The following is a 19,845-nucleotide window of genomic DNA, read 5'->3' as shown; positions in this document are numbered from 1 at the left end:
TTAGAGATGCGTACCTAGAATTGAACCCCCAACCTTCAATTATTCAGAGGTGGACATCCTAACCACTAGGCTCTTCGGGGAACTTCTAAAATTATTCCCCAAAGTAATGTCCAAAAGTCAAATCATTTTCTGATTTAATTGATTTAGCTTTGGAAATTACTTTGGAATTTAAATTATTTAGGCAAATAAAACAACAGTTTGATGATTTTTTATGTATTATTTTATTAAAGTAGATTAGATTCAGACATTTTAATTATATCACCATCTGCTTCTTATAATAAAACAACAGTTTGATGATTTTTTATGTATTCTTTTGTTAAAGTAGATTAGATTCAGACATTTTAATTATATCACCATCTGCTTCTTATAAATCTAATCTGGCACCATTCATTATTTTATTTGTCTCTGCACGGGGTCCAAGAGCTTGAGTTCACAACATATCCCAATCCATATCTTTGTCAGGATGAAGAAATGAATGCAGCACTGTATCACCATTGCCTGAAAAAAAATTATGATAACTGAGTAAGTGACCACTGACTGTGTTGCTTAATCTATACCACTAGGCACTACCAGCTTCTGTTTAGGTATGACGTTGTCTGCGAAGACTTTAGAATCAGTGTATATGGTATCTTTGTTACTAATTTAGCTAATCCAAATTGTTTCTTTAAATATTTGTGGTGCGAAGGAGTAAGAAACATCCAAACTTTCATATGAAGAGCAACGTTTTAGGCAGCTCTAGATACATAAGGAAACATACTCGAGAAAGCACTTGTAGTGTGGAGGTACTTACTATGAAGTCATAACCACCAGTAGCAATGGACTCAATTTGTATAATAGGTACTTTATGAAACGCTGTTAAAACTCCTCTAACTTTTCGGAGTTTAATACCATTGTAACAACTAAATATCACTTGCTTAGCTGTGAAGGAAAAGGAAGATCGTGAGGAAACCCGCATGAGAGCCTTTACTTGTATTGAATGATAACGTTTGTTAACTTACGAGTTCTAACTTCCAAGCAGCCACAGTCCGTCAATAAGGGTCCCAATACTTAAGCAAATCAGTGCCCAGGCATTTGCGTATAAGTTCAGTGAGAAAAACTAAGTCTCCGGAGTCCGAGGAGCAAGCAAAGTTGCAGAATTAATCACAAAAAACAAACGCGTAAACTACCAATCGGCCGCTGATTATACTTTAGCATCTCTATGAGTTTAGCTGTCGTTTTAAATCCATTGTATAGCGTTGGGTGATTTTTTTTTTACTTTTACATTAATTACAAAAATATGTAGGTATTTGATAATGTTAACTACAACAGCTAATATTACTATTTTATTTTAAAACAATATTAAAGGAAGTTATGTTTCCGAACGTAAGTGGTTAGTGTTGTTGAAATTTTTATTTATGCTATCGACATCGATTAGTTTTCCAGTTTTTCATAAAAAGGAATAGGAAGGTGTTGGTATCTGTCATAGCAGATAATAATAAGATTTCTTTATAACCAGGGTGAATAAATGGAAATCGTTTGCAGAATATAAAAACCGGCCAAGTGCGAGTCAGGCTCGCGCAACAAGGGTTCCGTACGACAGTCGTATTTTTTCGACATTTTGCACGATAATTCGAAAACTATGAATATGAAACTATGAATGCACAAGCCCTTTCATATAGATACCCCACTTGATATAGCTGTTATCTTACTTCGAAAATTGAAAATACAAATTATTAGTTTATGACCACAATTTAATTATTTTGTGTGATGTAATTCACGGTTTTCAGATTTTTCCCCAAATGTCTGCTAAAAGACCTACTTACCTGCAAAATTTCATGATTCTAGGTCAACGGGAAGTACCCTGTAGTTTTCTTGACAGACCGACAGACAGACAGACAACAAAGTGATCCTATAAGGGTTCCGTTTTTCCTTTTGTGGTACGGAACCCTAAAAATTAATATTATATTCTTCTAAAGTTATGCTGCTCTTTCTAATTTAACTAGCTTATTCAAGTACAGAGGTACCAAGACCGAGGAGAGAGAAAGTAGTGTAAATAATCGAATTCTCGTAACTTATCGATAGAGTCATTGCGCATGTCATTGGCGCCGCCCTATTTTAGACATTTGTCCATTTGACTTGACTATTATTTTTATCGTTCTATTTTAGTTTTGTTTGTCCTAAAATATCGAAGAAATTAATTGTTTAAAATGGAAGCTACTGCCGAAGAAGTTCCTAAAGAAAGTTCGGAGAATGTTTTGCCAGAGAATAGTGTGGCAGTAAGTAGATCATTTGGTATAAAACCGCTCCGTTTTATAAATAGAATTTAAAATAATATCGGATGACGATTGACTCGGAGCGTTAAAAACTATAGAAAAATACAGTTTTCTGAGCCTTTTAAATGGGATTTCTTTGTCTGAATTCCTTCTATGTACATTAAATAACATACATTTCATTTATATAAGTTAAATGGGAAATAAAGATAACCTGTGATTACCGATGCTGGCGTCGTGCCAATATCGAAATGTTTACGATATTTTTGTTCGAAAGCATGTTTCAAACGTTTTATTCTTTTAAGGTTAAAGATAACCTGATGCTAAGACAATAGATTTTAACAAAAACATGATTGTAAACTGGAAAATTTAATTAATACCTACCTAGTCTAACTACCTACATAAAGTTGTTGTTTTTTCATGTTCTTCAGATAAGTTACAGTAACTTCCTAAATTATAATATAACTAGCTGATGCCCGCGACTTCGTACGCGTGGATTTAAGTTTTTAAAAATCCCGTGGGAACTCTTTGATTTTCCGGGATAAAAAGTAGCCTATGTCACTCTCTAGGTCTTTAATACCCATGCAAAAAATCACGTCAATCGGTTGCGGAGGAGACGTGATTGAAGGACAAACCAGGAAACGAACACACATTTGCATTTATAATAAGGGTACTGATTCTAATTTTTTTTTTTTTTTTTTGTTGTTGTGCCTTATCATGCGATCAGTCGATGGACTATGAGCAGATTGGTTGGAGGACTGGTTGGCGTGATTGGAGACAACTTCCCCAGCGGGAAAACTCCATGGGTCTCAGCTAATTATCCAGTATATGCTTTCTCTTTAGTCGACGAATCGCCTGCGGCATTGTCAACTGCACTGCCAGACGATTTGGATGGTTAGTAAGTCTTGTTTTGTAGTTGCAACTATAGCTTCTAATCTCTTCCTTTACTGTGTTGATATTTAAGTGCTCATGGAGTTCCGATATCTGCAAGAACCATGGCGCGTTGGATAGTTGTTTCAAAATGTAATTTTGAGCTCTTTGTACAATTTGAATATTGGAGTCACATGCTGATCCCCAGAGCTCAATGCCGTATGACCATATCGGCTTTATTATTGTCTTGTATATCAGGAGCTTGTTGTCTAGGGAAAGCCTGGAGTTCCTTGAGAGCATCCAGTACAGTCCTCTATATCGGTGATAGATCTCATCCCTCTTGGCTTGAACATGTTTTTTCCAGGTGAGCCTTCTGTCTAGGTGCATGCCCAAGTATCTAACACTGTCACATTGCGGAAGCTGATTGTTCCGCAGTGAGACTGGAGGACAGTTTCCTCGACGAAGAGTAAATGTTATATGGACTGACTTTGTACCGCTAGCTTTAATTCTCCATTTCGACAGCCATTTGTCAATCTCGTTTAGACCACGTTGTAGAATAGCCGAAGCTTCGTCAGGATTTTCACTGCGAGCAAGTACAGCGGTATCATCTGCGAATGTAGCCACAGTAACATCGTCAATTCGAGGTAGGTCACTCGTATAGATGGTGTAAAGTACAGGACCTAGCACTGAGCCCTGTGGCACACCAGCTGTAATTGGGTGAAACGAAGAGGTGTATTCGGCTTCCTTGACTTGAAATATCCTATCAGTCAGGTAAGATTTCAATAATCCGAAGAATGTATGAGGTAGTAGCGATTTAATTTTGAACAATAGTCCTGTATGCCACACTTTATCAAATGCTTGCTGCACGTCAAGGAATGCAGAAGAGCAGTATTCTTTATGTTCAAGTGCATCTCTAATTGTTCTGCATACCCTGTGTACCTGTTCGACAGTTCCATGATGCTGCCGGAAGCCAAATTGATGGTCTGGAATGATACATCTTGAGCAGAGTTCCTTCATAAGTCTCTGCAACACAACTTTTTCACAAATTTTTGATGTCACAGGTAGTAAACTGATTGGCCTGTATGAGGTTACTTCATGGACAGGTTTACCAGGCTTTGCTATCATTATAATTTGTGAGACCTTCCATAGTGCTGGGAAGTAGCCAACACGAATGATGCCATTAAACAAAATGGTGAGGAACACAATACCTTTTTTGGGTAATTCTGATAGGACTTTTTTATCAATTAGATCAAAGCCAGGCGCTTTCTTGCTATCCATACGTTTTATTATGTTGATAACCTCACTTGGGTTTGTTGGCGTAATGGGCATATCCAATTGAAAAGGCTGACCGAGGACGTCTTCTATTTCTGTTTCATCAGTGTCAGGATCAGTTTCATTTGGCGTGAATATTTGGGCCAGGTGGTTTCCAAAGGCATCAGCTTTCTGTTGCTGACTTCTAGCCCATATGTTGCCCTCCAATCTGAGTGGTGGCTTAGGGTCTGCAGGCTGATTTAGGTTTTTGCAAGCACGATAAAGGGAGTAATTAGTAGCACTTGTTGCTGTCAACGATTCCAGATATGATTTTGTTAAAGTATCCTTTGATTTAGCTATGGTGTCTTTAAGGTCCTTAATTGCTTTGTTAAGTACTGTTTTGTCTTCTGGATGTCTACTATTGTGCCATACTCTGCGTAGTCTTCTTTTTTCCAAGATTTGAAATTTAATTTCCGATGGAACTGCATTGTGTCTTGGTGAAGAATTGGAGATTTCTGGTGTACACTTCCAACAAGCTGACTGAATTGTGGTCATAAACTTAGTAGTAGCAATATCAATGTCTTCCTCCGATTTGAGCGCTATTTCTAATTGAAGCTCATCATTAACTATACTACGAAACGCTTCCCAGTCCGTTCTTTTGTTGTAAAGTTGTAGCCTTTTCATGTTGGTTATTGCTTGGGCACTCATGGTCAGTATCACTGGGATATGATTAGAGGAACCATCTAAGGTTGAACTAGTTGTGAAGAAGAGTCGAGACAGTCCCTTAGATATGAAGAAGTCTAGAACATCAGGCAGTCTATTTGGGTCTGTAGGCCAGTGTGTGGGTTCTGGTGTTGCAATAGTAATAAGGACGTTTTTATCCACACTCTTCTTTAGTTCTCTTCCTCGAGTGGTTACTAGCCTGGAGCCCCAATGGAGGTGCTTGGCATTCCAGTCACCACCAACAACAAAGCGATTTCCAAGGCTACCAAAGAACTTTGAAAATTGCTCTTCAGATATTCTATGCTTTGGTGGACAGTAAACAGCTGAGATATTAAAATCGCCATTTCTGTCTGAGATAGATACTGAAGTTGCTTGGATTTCTTCAGTACTGTATTGTGGTAGTTCGTAGTGCTCTATTGTTGTTTTTATGATGACTGCTGTTCCTCCATGTGCAGTTCCATCTGGATGATTTGTGTTGTAGATATTATATCCTTTTATCTTTATCAGACTGCTACTAACAAAGTGTGTTTCTGATATAAGAAGAATATCAAGTTTGTGCATATGAAGTAGTATTTCTACTTCATCTTTGTTAGGAGATAGTCCATTTATGTTCCAGGTACCTATTTTAAGACCTATTTTGTTGTCTTCGAAATTAACGTTGTTATGAGTTGTAGTAAAGTACTCATTTGTTGTAGGAGAAAATCAATTTTTTCAGATTGCTTGATAAACATGTGTTCTAATATTTTATATGAATTTGATTGTGTATCTGACTCTTGTGGCTTTGAGTTGGTAGCTTCAGCATATGTTTTCTTTTCTTTTGTGTTTCGATTGGGTGGTGGTCTGCTATTGACAGAATTCAAGTTAATTGGATTAGATTTTATATTGTTACTGTCTTTGTATGTTTGGTCTTGCCTTTGTTGTGTAGGATATTGTTTTTTGGTTTTCCTATTGAGGATTTCCTTGTACACCTCACACCCTTGATTCTAATTACACCACTGATTCTAATTAGTAAAAATATGCAAGAGTCAGCTTAGATACCATGGCAACCTATATTAAGCCTATCACTATCAAATTCAACAATAAAAGTTCAATTATTTAAGTATTAACTTAAAGTCTAGTCTGATGCTTTAAACACTGAAGCTAAGACAAAGCAGTCCCTTGTGCTATGTCGGGGACCCTGCTGCCAGTTAGAAAAGCAGCTGCTACTTAGAAGAACCAGCAAACCCTCGTAGCTTTAGTTTTAAGTTTGCGTAATAATTATCACCACTATATCTTACAAATCCAACATCTGACTATCAAAAAGAGTAATTAATTACCTATTTTGGATAAATCATTTGACTTTTGACTTTTTTTTGACAAAAAACTCAACAGTTACTCTTTTCAAATCATAAAAAGTTACAATAATATCAATGTAACAATTTTCTGTGTACAAGCTGTGATAGCCTAGTGGTTAGGACGTCCGCCTTCTAATCAGAGGTCGAGGGTTCGAACCCGGGCATGCACCTCTAACTTTTCAGAGTTATATGAGTTTTAAGTAATTGAATGTCACTCGCTTTAATGGTGAAGGAAAACATCGTGAGGAAACCTGCATCCCTGATAGTTCTCCATAGTGTTCTCAAAGGTGTGTGAAGTCTTATTTATTTATTTTTGATGTAGTCAATTGCAGCCCTGTGCATTGCTGGAGCAAGTCAAATCCAAGCTTTCTTATCATTTACATAGTCTTCCACTGAATAATATGCTTTTTTTAAGAGCATACTTTTAATAGATTTTTTAAAGTTACATGAATGTACATACAGTGCTATTAAAATTGTCATCTTATCTTACAGGAAAAAACGCCCACCCCACCACCTCAAGACCCTCCAAAGAAGGCCAAAAAAGATGATCGCTCAAAAAGAGACGACAAAAATGTTGAACAGTTCATGAAATCACTAAACTCAGTGCCTACACTAGACGAGAAGTTGTCACTGGTGTGTAAGAAATATGTTCAAGTGGCAGACGATAATAAGAAACTTCATTTTTATATGAAGCAGTCGGACAAACGTCACGCGTTGTTGGTAAAGGAGAAGGAGCAATTGCAGCATGAGTATAACAAAACTGTATTGGTCAAGTCGAAGCTTGAGAACCTTTGTAGAGAGCTGCAGAAACAGAATAAGGCCATCAAGGTATGTTTTGTTTGATTTTATCTGTGCTTTTTGACTGTACTCATCAGTCCCTTTCATGTCATCATATCATAGTTTTAATAGTTGCCAAGATGAACAGATTGCAGAAACCGTCTTCTCAGACCTGGGCGCGTTTGGAACCCTCGTAGCTTTAGTTTTAAGTTCGCGTAAAAATTATCACCACCATATCATCTTACAAATGCAACAACCGACCATCAAAAAGTGTAATTTATTACCTACTAGCTGATGCCCGCGACTTCGTCCGCCTGGAATTAGGTTTTTAAGTCCCATGTTCCCACACTCTTTGATTTTCCGGGATAAAAAGTAGCCTATGTCACTTTCCAGGTCTTTATCTATACCCATGCAAAAAATCACGTCATCAGTTGCACCGTTGCGACGTGATTGAAGGACAAACCAATAAACGAATACACTTTCGCATTAATAATAAGGGTACTGATTAATTTTCCATAGCCAAAAATTAGCATGTCAGTGACGAGACCTCGCAGTCTTTACTCATCCCAAAATCGCCCAACGAAGTTTTAGTTTAAACAAAACTTGAAATATTATGTTACAGGAAGAATCTCTCCTCAAAATCCGTGAAGAAGAGGAACGGCGCAAGGAAACCCAGGCAAAGTTCCAGAACACGCTGTCAGAGATCACAGTCCTGCTGCAGCAGAACAACGACAAGAATGCCAAGTTGCGCGACGATAACATCAGCATGACGGAGAAGTTCAAGAGTGTCGTGCAGCAGTACCAGTTGAGGGAACAACAGGTGAGTTTCTGGCTTCATACCCATTCAATGCTTTTGGTGATAAAGAAAGACAAAGACTAGTTGCTTGTATAATGTGTGAAAAACCGGCCAAGTGCGAGTCAGACTCGCGCACTGAGGGTTCCGTAATACAATCGTATTTTATCGACATTTTGCGAGATAAATCAAAAACTATTATGCCTAAAAATAAATAAAAATCTGTTTTAGAATGTACAATTAAATACCTTTCATATTATGATACCCCAATTGGTATAGCAATCTTACTTTGAAAGTTGAAAATAGCAACATTTGTTTATGACCACAACTTAATTTTTTTTGTGTGATATAACCACAAATTCACGGTTTTCAGATTTCTCCCCTAATAATAGCTATAAGACCCACCTACCTACCAAATTTCATGATTCTAGGTCAACGGAAAGTGTCCTATAGGTTTCTTGACAGACCGACAGACAGACAGACAATAAAGTGATCCTATAAGGATTCCGTTTTTCCTTTTGAGGTACGGAACCCTAAAAAATCTGAAAATCTTGAACTAGTGGTTATGTCACAAAAAAAAGTTTTATTTCCTTTACGATGATACGGATCCCTTCGTGTGCGAGTACAACTCGCACTTAACTGGTTTTATTTATTACTGTGTTTGTAGGTAGAGAAAATGGCAAAACAAATGACCTTAGAATCTCAGCTCTCGGATGCTAAACTCCAAAAAGCAGCCCTAGAGCACCAAGCAGAGAAAGAGCGGCTCCTATCTGACATGGAGACCTTAAAAATGAATCTGGCACAGTTCAGAGCTAAGAATATGGAGTTGCAAGGCAATGAGTCAGGGCTAAGGAGCCAGCTGGCCGTGTATACGGACAAGTACGACGAGTTCCAGAACGCCTTGGTGAAGAGTAATCAAGTGTTTGGTGGCTTTAAAGAACAGATGGAGAAGGTGAGTGGAGTTTTTTGCATCTAATTCAATTCAATTCAATTCAAATCAAATTTCTTTATTGCGAATATACACACACAGAATATGGGTAAACAGTGGAGATATTACAAAAACAAAAAGGTAACCTAGTAATAGAGTAACATCAGTACCCTTATTATAAATGCGAAAGTGTGTTTGTTTATTGGTTTGTCCTTCAATCACGCGGAAACGGTGCAATGGATTGACGTGATTGTTTGTATGAGTATAGATAAAGACCTGGAGAGTGACATAAGCTTCCCGTAACGTTTTATACGAAATTCAAACAGTTTCCACGGGATTTTTAAAACCCTAATTCCACGCGGACGAAGTCGCGGGCATCAGCTAGTTTAATTTAATTTTCTCCCACGTGCTCTGATATTTGTTTATTATTTAAAAAAAAAACCAAAACATCACTCGCCTCTTTTCGGTATGCAACGAAATAACACATCAATACGACAATTTCTATCTTTAAAACAAATTGTATTTTTAGACATCTTATATTAAAACAAGCCTGAATCAAATACCAATGAGATAAAACTATAATATTAGAAATAGCTATTGTTAAAAATAATCTTACCTTTTTTTCTTATCGCGCGCCACCTATTTGTGAGCACAAGTCAGGAACTTGCACGCAAGTGCCAACAACAACTGTACAACTGTTTCAACTCTACCGAATGAACGATGCGCGAATGCATAGAATACGTACAGACAAATGTTACTGTATACACCTACAATATTTTTTGTCCCAAACCAGATGTCAAAGAAGATCCAGAAGTTAGAAAAGGAGTCGCTATCGTGGAAGAAACGTTGGGAAACATCACAAACTGCCCTGCTCGATATGTGTGGAGAAAGACAGGCCAGTGAGGAGAGAGCCGCCGCGGCTGCCAGACATTTGCAGCAGATGCAGAGCCTCTGCAGGACCCTGCAGGTTAGACCATCCCCTCATATACCTACCATTTACCCTAGAAACTCTCAACTTTCACTCCCAGCAAACCACTTTCACTTCCAGCACTTAATCTTCACCCCAGAACCCAATTTTCACTCCCAGCACCCAGATTTCATCCCAACAGTATATTTCATCCCAGGATAGCATCTTTCACTTCTTACCACGATTTTTCATCCCTAACACCCCACTTTCATTACACACTTTCTTTCCTGCTGCTGCCAGACATTTGTAGCATATGCAGAGTCTCTGCAGGACTCTGCCTGTGTGATCACCCATCATACCCAACACTCAACTCTCACCCTTAGCACCCAACTTTCACTCCCAGCACCCAACCTTCACTTTTAACCGCAATTTTCATCCCAAATATCAAATTTCACTGCACACTTTCTTTGTGTACCTTTGTTACTGCTGTTGCCATACATTTGCAGTATATGCAGAACCTCTGCAGGACCCTATAGATGAAACCACTAATCATACCCAACTATCAACTTTCACCCTCAGCACCTAATTTTCACATCCAACACCCAACTTTCACTCCCAGCACCCAACTTTTACTTTTAACCGCAATTTTCGTCCTGAACATCAAATTTCACTGCAAACTTTCTTTGTGTACCTTTTTTACTGCAGCTGCCAAACATTTGCAGTATATGCAGAACCTCGGCAGGACCCTGCAGGTGAAACCACCAATCATACCCGACAATTAACTTTCATCCTCAGCACCTAATTTACACTCCCAGTATCAAACTTTCACTCCCAGCACCCAACTTTCACTTCTAACCGCGATTTTCATTACACCCACCTTCACTATGATTCTACGCACAGGAGAATGTAGGACATGGAAGAATGAAATTAACATGGATTGTTCTATTACAGGCGGAGCGTACAGTGCTTCTCAACTCTCTCAAAGAGCACAACATCGAGCGACCGCCGCTACCCACGCCGCCCCCCGCGCCCGCGCCCACCGTAACCCCCGCCCCCGCCAGTAACGCCAATGTAAGTACAAAAGAAACCCCCTCGGCTCTAACTGCAGCATGTCCAAGGCAACTTTCGAAACAGCCATTAGCAACTGCTCAATAGCTTGGTGAGTGACAATCCCCAAGTTTCACTCCTGTAACTTTCACCCCAACAACCACTTTCATCCCCAAATACCCTTGGGAGAAAAAAAAAGAAACACATCATTTTGATAAAATAGCAACTTTAAGGTAGGTATACCCGCGACTTCCACCCAAAATATATTTTTACTTCTAAAATGAGAACATTCTCCTCCTTCAACTCCTTCCATTTGATCGGATCCAAAGGCGGGCTGTTCGACTTGTGGACGATCCCAAACTAACCGCCTCGTTGGAAAGCCTGGAGCACCGCAGAGACGTTAGCTCTCTATGCGTGTTCTATCGCCTCTATATATGGGGAGTGCTCTGAAGAGCTTTTTGACCTCATTCCACCCTCTTTTTTCTACAACCGCGCGCCACCGTAAGGAATTTCACCCTCACCATCTGGGTGTCTGGTGCACTTCGACCGTCCGCTGCGCCAGATCCTTCTTTCCACGCACGTGCAAACTGTGGAACCAACTCCCATCGGCGGTGTTCCCACTAGATTATAACATGGGGTTATTCAAGGGGCGGACCAACAAATTCCTAAAAGGCCGGCAACGCATCGGCGGCTCCTCTGGTGCTGCAAATGTTCATGGGCGGCGGTAATCACTTAACATCAGGTGACCCGCCTGCTCGCTTGCTCGCTATATCTATTAAAAAAAAAAAAAAAAAAAAAACATTCACTCTCAAGTCTCAACAAAATATCGCTAATTTCAAACTATGTTTTAAAACAGGTTGACGCAATGGCAGCAAACTGCGTACAGTTACGACAAAGCCTCGCACACTTACAGAGCCAATTAAACGTCCTAACCAATAAGAAAGAGGAATCTCCCAAACCTGAAAAACAGAAGAAATCCAAATCTAAAAAGAACAAAACCGACAAAAATGTGATAAAAGAAGCCGAAGCAACTGTAAAAGACAGCTCAGAGGAAAGTCAACCCAATGGTGATGAGAATAAAGAACAAACCGAAGTTATCAAAGAGGAAAAAATAGACAGCAAAACCATGGAATCTCTCATACAAGCTATCAGCATGGCGAACATAAATCTTTCTGATTTAGGTGAAGGCAATGAAATTGAGATTAACGAAAAACAGAGTGATGAAAATGAGAAAAATGACAAACTGAATGTTGATGTCGAGAAAAATGATGAAACTGAGAAAACTGACGTGGCAAAAGAAACCACAGAAATAAACGAGACAGTAATAAATACCTCAGCAGATAAGGAGCTAAAACTAGAAACACTAGAAGATGAGAAACTAGCAATGGAATCACCAAAAGATAAAATTGATTTTACACTAATAGATAATACAATCGAAAAAGAAACTAAAAATAATGTAGAAACAGTTTGTAATGATAATAAAATGACAGAAGTATTAACAAAAAATGTTGAAGTGAAACAAGATATACCTTATATACTTGATCTAGTTGACCGAATTCTGGACTCCAACACAAAAGTTGATGTAGCTAGCCCAGCTCTTGATATCAAAACAAAAGTTGATGTAGTTGGCCCAGTTCTTGACATCAAAACAAATGTTAACGCAATTAATCCATTTCTTAACTCCATAACAAAAGTTGATGCTCTCAATTCAGTTCTCGACTCCAAACCAAAAGTTGATGTAGTTAGCCCAGCTCTTGGTGTCAAAACAGATATTGGCGCAATTAATCCAGTTCTTGACTCCAAAATAAAAGTTGATGCACCTAGCCCAGTTCTTAACATCGAATCAAAAGTTGGCGCTGTTTATCAAACTGTTGATGTGAAATCAAAAGTTGATCAACTTAACCCTTTATCAATTGAAAACAAAGTTAATGTAGAAGTATTAAACACTGAAACAAGTATTATTTTAGATGGCGATAAAAAAGTTGATGAAAAACCAATCAGTGCTGAAAATTGAAGGGTTTTAATAGTTTACTTAACTTTTGACTGTAAATAAAATGACATAGTTGATTTGAATGATTTTAATAAATCGTAACGTTAATTTATTTGGGTTTTCAATTAAATAAACTAAGAAAAAGTTTCTAACCTTTTATTCTAATTTGAATTTTGAGGTTATACTCACGCGCAATCATAGTTACGATTTAAAAAAAGATTATAAACTGCCTGATAGTAATTAATAAATAGTTAATAGACTCTTTTTATGTCATTTTATAGTTGAAGTAAATAATTAATCAAAGAGACAAGTTTGATTTTTTAAAGATTTTGTAAACTATGGAGACAAGATGGAGACAAAGTTAAATGGACCCATTTTTTTTGTCAAACTATTGTGAACTATAGTAATGCCCGCAATTTTATCAGCGTTTTTTTTATAATCCTCTTGAAATTCTATAACTTTCCGGTGTAAAAGTTGTCTATGTCAAATGTAAAAATGTATTGTAAAAATGGCTTCAGGGATGGTCCGTGAAAAGCTAGCAGACAAACAGACGGATATTAGTGTGGATTGTGAAAAAAAATTTGAAGCATGCAAAGGTGCGTACAATACACGGCAGAAAGTAATGTACATCGACCTTTAGAAGGAGATAGCAGATTTGTAGAGCTTTGTCTCTGTCGTTGAGACCGACAAAACGTCATATAGGTATGAGCGCCAGAGACAACGCTCTACAAAGCCGAAATATAATTCTAAATGAAAAATGAAAATATTTTTTATTCAACAAGTACTTTTGAATCGTCGGATGCATCTACCACTGGTTCGGAATGCCTTTCCTACCGAGAAGAACCAGCAAAAAACTCGGCGGTTGCTCTTTTTAAATATTTGATATACAATATTATGCCATGTACAAATACAAATACAAATACAAACTTCTTTATTGCGAATATGGGTAAACAGTGAAGATGTTACAAAACAAAAAGGTACAGCCAAATTCTGCCTATCAGCATGCAATATGTTATGATATACCTAACAACGTGTACAAAGTCTTGATAAAATTAGTCACATTATATATTTAGTCACAAAAATAATTAAATAATAGTATTGAGTTTTGTAGAAGAAAATTTTACAGTTTTTTTAAAATTTATCATCAAAGTACTCGTTTATGGAATAATAGCATTTTTTTACAAGAAATTCCTTAAGTTTGTATTTCAACATACTTATACTAAGAGATCTATCTGCGAGTTCTTTTGGTAATTTATTATAGATTCTATTGATGTATTAAGGCCGATGTACATTACTGTACTGTGTGTCTTCAATAGAAACCCAATTTGGTTCTATCCTTCAGTCTATCTACCATAGGAAATCAACTGCTTAAAATCAAACCTCAGGTGTTTTTTTTAGTATTATTATTATGACTGGACTAGATTTTGTGTGGTGAAGTTTGGTTACATTCAATTACAAAGTGCCTGATATAAATGTCTAGTCAAAAATGATTTCAATCTGTGTCTCCGTCGAACCGGTGTTTTTACTTTTTGAGCATAACATAAGTTTTATATGTATGTACTACATTATACGCCTTCTATACTCTATCTAGCTATATCTATCGAAACTGTGGTAGCCTAGTGGTTAGGACGTCCGCCTTCCAATCGGAGGTCGGGGGTTCAATCCCGGGCACGCACCACTAAAATTAAAATATCACTTGCTTTAACGGTGAAGGAAAACATCGTGAGGAAACCTGCATGCCTGAGAGTTCTCCATAATGTTCTCAAAGGTGTGTGAAGTCTGCCAATCCGCACTTAGCCAGCGTGGTAGACTATGGCCAAAACCCTTCTCACTCTGAGAGGAGACCTGTGCTCTGTAGTGAGCCGGTGATGGGTTGATCATGATGTTGATGATGATACTCTATCTAAGGAGAGAAGTTAATATATGGCTCTCTGTTACGTTCCATACAAATGACAAAGACTAAAAAGTCAGTGCGCGTTAATCATTTTGATTGACCATCCAATCACAAACGAGCTCAGACTAAGAATCAAGAGACTTGTTAAACGCGTATACCCGAAAGGGACAAAACAACAAAGGAAATAATACTTACGTATGAAAGGTAATGTTTCATAATTTGCGTTCGCTACAACTTTTACACAGCAATGCAACATAAATGGCTTCTACACACCTTCAATACTAAATTTAAAACAGAAAACTAAATAAAAACTCGTAATATTCGCAATAAATTACTATCACAGAGGTTTGTTGGGCACAAACTACAATGTGCCCAACAAAAAAAAGCTAAACTATGACAAAGACAAAAAACTGTGTTTATGTCTCTATCACTCTTCATTTAAAATTGACGTCAAAGATCATTACCTATCTCTTTGCTATCATCAGTAACGGCATAGATTATTATTTAAATCTATATGTGTATATATAATATCTATGTAGTCTTATGTATGTCTATTATATTTTATTTGTATGTATTAGTGTATTAATAATATGTATTTTATATTCTTATTATATGGTTTAGTTTATTTAGCTATTGGTATTTAGGTTTATTTTACACCACCTCCCATTATCCATTTGTTCGTCTTCTCCCTAGCGTGAAGGTTGTCTGGAAGAGATCGCTATTTAGCGATAACACCGCCTTTTTGTACCTACTTATTAAGATTTCTTTTTGTAACCTGTCATTTGTGTTTCTGTGGTGCAATAAAGTATATACATACATACATACATACATACTCTTCAGAGCTTTTCTATACACCTAACTTGCTCTAACAAGGTATTATTATTTTAATGCCAAGTCTCCTTAATACTTAGTCTGAGCAAACGAGCCTATTTTTTCCGTACTAACTTGTTTCCGTGGATAGAGTTATACCACAGTGAACTAGAGTGACGGAACTCGGTTTGATCCTAAATCGACGATATGTCAAATATTAGCAAGGGTCACATGGCAGACTGAGGTCCGGATCCGGATGCCGGCCTATTTTGTGCGTGTATTAAATTAAGACGTTTTTTAGTTATTTGTTTTTTTAGTTCCCAACAACAACACCGGTTCGATTGAATAAGTGTAGTGTGCAGAACCAAGATAGTATAATAAAAAGTTTACTTTTGAGTAAATTTTTTTCTTTTGCATTTTTGTTTAAACAAAATCTTTATGGTATTTTTTTTAAATAAAATATTTCATATGGGTTTTCATATAGAGATCGATTTTCTTTTGAATTTATTTTAAAAACGTAGTTGTATTTATTTTATAAATACTAGATTCTGTACGCTACAAAAATGTATTATAATTTTTATGTTATCAAGATTTTTGACCAATTTTTGTCTGAAATAAAAGAAATGATTTGAATTATTTGTATTTTCCTTTCTTTTTAAGCCACTTTTCATTATCGTTATAAGTAGGTACAGTACGCGGCAGAAAATAATGTACATCGGCTAGCCCGCTTTCATCTTAGACTTCATTATTATCACTTACCACCAGGTGAGATTGCAGTCAAGGGCTAACTTGTAACTGGATAAAAAAAAACCTTATCAACCCTCCTCCTCTCAGAATGAGATGGGTTTAGGCCATAGTCTGCCACGCTGGCGATGGGATGGTAATGATGCATAACAAGGGTTGTGCATCAAGAAATTTAGGTAAGGTATCTTTATTTACAGCCTAAAAAAAGTTAACCCTTGATTGCAATCTCACCTGTGAATTACTATAGGTCTATAATAATAGGCAAGCTGTGATAGCCTAGTGGTTAGGACGTCTGCCTTCTAATCGGAGGTCGGGGGTTCGATCCCGGGCACGCACCTCTAACTTTTCGGAGTTATATGTGTTTTAATGAATTAAATATCACTTGCTTTAACGGTGAAGGAAAACATCGTGAGGAAACCTGCATGCCTGAGAGTTCTCCATAATGTTCTCAAAAGTGTGTGAAGTCTACCAATCCGCACATGGCCTGCGTGGTAGACTATGGCCAAAACCCATTTCACGGCCCATCCGTTCAATCGATTTTGATGAAATTTCGTACAGAGATAGCTTGCATCCTAGGGAAGAACATAGGCTACTTTTTATCCCGGAAAATCAAAGACATCCCACGGGTTTTTTAAAAACCTAAATCCACGCGAACGAAGTGGTGGCATTATCTAGTACAAAATAAAAAAAGTAACTAGGCGGGTTTACCGATTTACTATAAAATATAATGTTCAAAACTTCAAACTTCAGAAAACTATAAATACGAAAAAATAAAAGCTAGAATTAAATACCTAGGCTATAATTGTGACACCGGACCTAAGACGGCTCGACGATAAAAAACCGACCAAGTGCGAGTAAGGCTCGTGCACCAAGGGTTCCGTACTACAGTCGTATTTTTTCGTCATTTTGCACGATAAATCAAAAACTTTTATGCATAAAAATAATCAAAAATCTGATTTAGAATGTTACCCCTCATGTGCTTACAACTACCTGCCTGCCAAATTTCATGTTTCTAGGTAAACTAGAAGTAGGTACCCTATAGGTTTCTTGACAGATAGACAGACAGACAACAAAGTGATCCTATAAGGGTTCCTTTTTTTCTTTTGAGGTAGGTACCTACGGAACCCTAAAAATATCTAAGTAATATAAATTCTTAGTATTATTGCACTTTCCTAATCTACTAAAATCTTACGACTGATTTTTCTGTTAGATAAAGGTGTTTCGGTACATATTTACTTTTTTATTTTTTTCATTCCAACAAGGCCTTTGGGCCAAGGTCCGGTCAAATGTTTGCAACACTTTCTACAATTAATACATAAAAGTACTAGTATCTATTACTACTTATTTGGCTACTAACTATAAATATTACCCGCGGTTTCACTTGCGTAGCTCAAGGGAAGAATGGTAATACTTAACTTTGCATGGAAGTTTTCTCTATAGTTTAGACTCAGTAAAAAAAGGTTTTCATAAATTCAACCACGGTTTGGTCACGACCCTCAGAACTCCTTACTTCGATACTAATACTTATTATAAATGCGAAAGGGTGTCTGTCCGTCTGCTAGCTTTTCAAGACCCAACAGTTTAACCGATTTTGATGGAATTTGGTACAGAGTTAACTTACATCCTGGGGAGGGACATAGGCTACTTTTTATCCCGGAAAATCAAAGAGTTCCCACGGGATTTAAAAACCTAAATACACGAAATAATGAGAAAGAAAGAAGAAAAGAGAGAAGAAAGCAGGGCGGGGTATGAGGTGAGGGGACGCCCCGATTGGCATCTCGACCTGTCGTGTACTACCTATATCTACTTTTCAATAAGTAGGTAAGTACGTCAATAGTTAATGTTATAACGAACACAAAAATATATCATGCCTAGGTTTAATGGCTGTAAAATTGTTTGTGTAATCTCCTCGAAAACAATCGTATTTTTACACGTTTCCTTGTAATTTGTAACGGGTATTTCCGTTACAACTCAATAAACTGACGTAAAACGAAAGAATAATCTTCTTATGACATGATATTATTTCTGTATATTTATTTAGGTAGTCTACCACATAGCCAGGGATCGAACCTTTGACCTCCCGAATGTGACGCGGACGTTTTAACCACTAGGCTATCACGGCTTTTGTAGATCAAGACACACGTCAGTGTGTCCGCCAACTCACGCCAAGTTCTAATTAAGTATTTCTGCAACAAGAACCTCTTTGTTCTAAACGTACCTATTTAAGCTGCTTAGCTTTAATAGTACGCAACAGGTTGACATGGCAATCGGGCAGGGATCGCACCGCACACCCGCACAGCCCCCGCTCTAACCCGATAAAGGCGAGCGCGGGTGTGCGGGGCGTCCCCCCGCCTCATACCCCGATTGCCATCTCGAGTCTCGACCTGTCGCGGACTATAGTTGACCCGGGATGAAAAATTTCCTTCAATTCAATGTCCTTCGGTGTATTTATTCGTCGAGATATTCTGTTCTGCGCTTTAGCTGTGAACAGTAGGTACCTACAGATAGACACACTTTCGCATTCTATTATTAATAATGTGGCTATACCTACCTAGATTGTAATTAGATGAATAAAGGCAACAATTGTTATTATTATGCAGAGGTTACATTAGCCCTGTCGGTTTAGTATTGTCTATTTGTTTGGAATTACGACAAATCTATCATTTTGTGTGACATAATTTTTGCATCAGTTCGCACCCTTTGTAAAACTTATCTGAACCAAGGAAATGGTATAGAGCTGTAACACCCCGTCCGAAAATATTTTTTAAATCATTTCGACTATCAAATTATTTTTCCTCAAACACGCTTTAAATTTGAAGCTCTATGTAATGTGTGTAATTTTTAAAACATTAGAATATCAATCAAAATATTGATAGGTATGAAATAATTAATAGGGCAGAAAAAGCTGGTGTAGCTGCCGAATATGCGCTGTTAATAGGTACTTACTCAGCCATTAATAAGAACTCCGTTTTATTAGCTTTTATTTAAGACTCTGGATGTCTTTGGACACTGGTCATCGAACATGATTTTTTTGCTAATCTCATCTCTCATAAAATTATTTACGGGACCACGTGAGCCAAAAACTGGTGCCTATTTAGCCCAAGAGCTAGACTGGCAACCTGGAGAGGCCGTATCAAATTTGAGTTGTGCAAATTTTCATCTTTCTGGATCCAAGGATTTGGCCTGGGTGTTCGTGAATCAGTAGGTCGGAGATTTTTCTTTTTATACGTAAGTACGTATTACATTTAGATTTTTGTAGCAAGATGTATTTCTTACATATTTTTTTGATTAAGTAGTTGTTTCGGCTGTGATAGTTTTAAAAAAGGGCATACAATTCTTCCAGAGAAAGAAATTGCCTAGTATTAATTCTTTTTCTTAGTCTAGTTCCTTTACAACCATTGATATTTTAGAAGTGAGAAAATCCACCCCACGAGCAGCTCTATATCATTATCTAAGTCTTTCAGTACTGGCGGTCAAAAGAACATTCTCTATAAATAGTAATGACCGTTGTCGGTCGGTACATTGCTT

General features: G+C 37.4%; 1 protein-coding gene across 1 annotated transcript; it reads left to right on the top strand.

Moving 5' to 3' along the window:
- The first annotated feature begins 2,099 nt into the window (after window positions 1-2,099).
- Window positions 2,100-16,207, top strand: LOC117992297 (beta-taxilin-like). Its single transcript, XM_034979962.2, has 7 exons — window positions 2,100-2,255; window positions 6,920-7,255; window positions 7,827-8,024; window positions 8,665-8,949; window positions 9,719-9,892; window positions 10,784-10,903; window positions 11,736-16,207. The coding sequence occupies exons 1-7, from the start codon at window positions 2,187-2,189 to the stop codon at window positions 12,891-12,893; spliced, it is 2,340 nt and encodes a 779-aa protein (XP_034835853.1). The 5' UTR covers window positions 2,100-2,186; the 3' UTR covers window positions 12,894-16,207.
- Window positions 16,208-19,845: the final 3,638 nt, after the last annotated feature.

Source organism: Maniola hyperantus, chromosome 21 (genome assembly GCF_902806685.2).
Source record: "Maniola hyperantus chromosome 21, iAphHyp1.2, whole genome shotgun sequence".
NCBI classification, from domain to species: Eukaryota; Metazoa; Arthropoda; class Insecta; order Lepidoptera; family Nymphalidae; genus Maniola; species Maniola hyperantus.
The sequence above is the reverse complement of the archived record's forward strand: the minus strand, read 5'-3'. Positions and strand labels throughout refer to the sequence as shown.

Excerpts from the sequence above, each read along its gene's own strand:
- LOC117992297 (XM_034979962.2), top strand. The coding sequence starts at position 2,187 with ATGGAAGCTACTGCCGAAGAAGTTCCTAAAGAAAGTTCGGAGAATGTT. Across the intron at positions 7,256-7,826 it reads AACAGAATAAGGCCATCAAG|GAAGAATCTCTCCTCAAAAT; the intron begins GTATGTTTTGTT and ends ATTATGTTACAG. Across the intron at positions 8,950-9,718 it reads TTAAAGAACAGATGGAGAAG|ATGTCAAAGAAGATCCAGAA; the intron begins GTGAGTGGAGTT and ends GTCCCAAACCAG.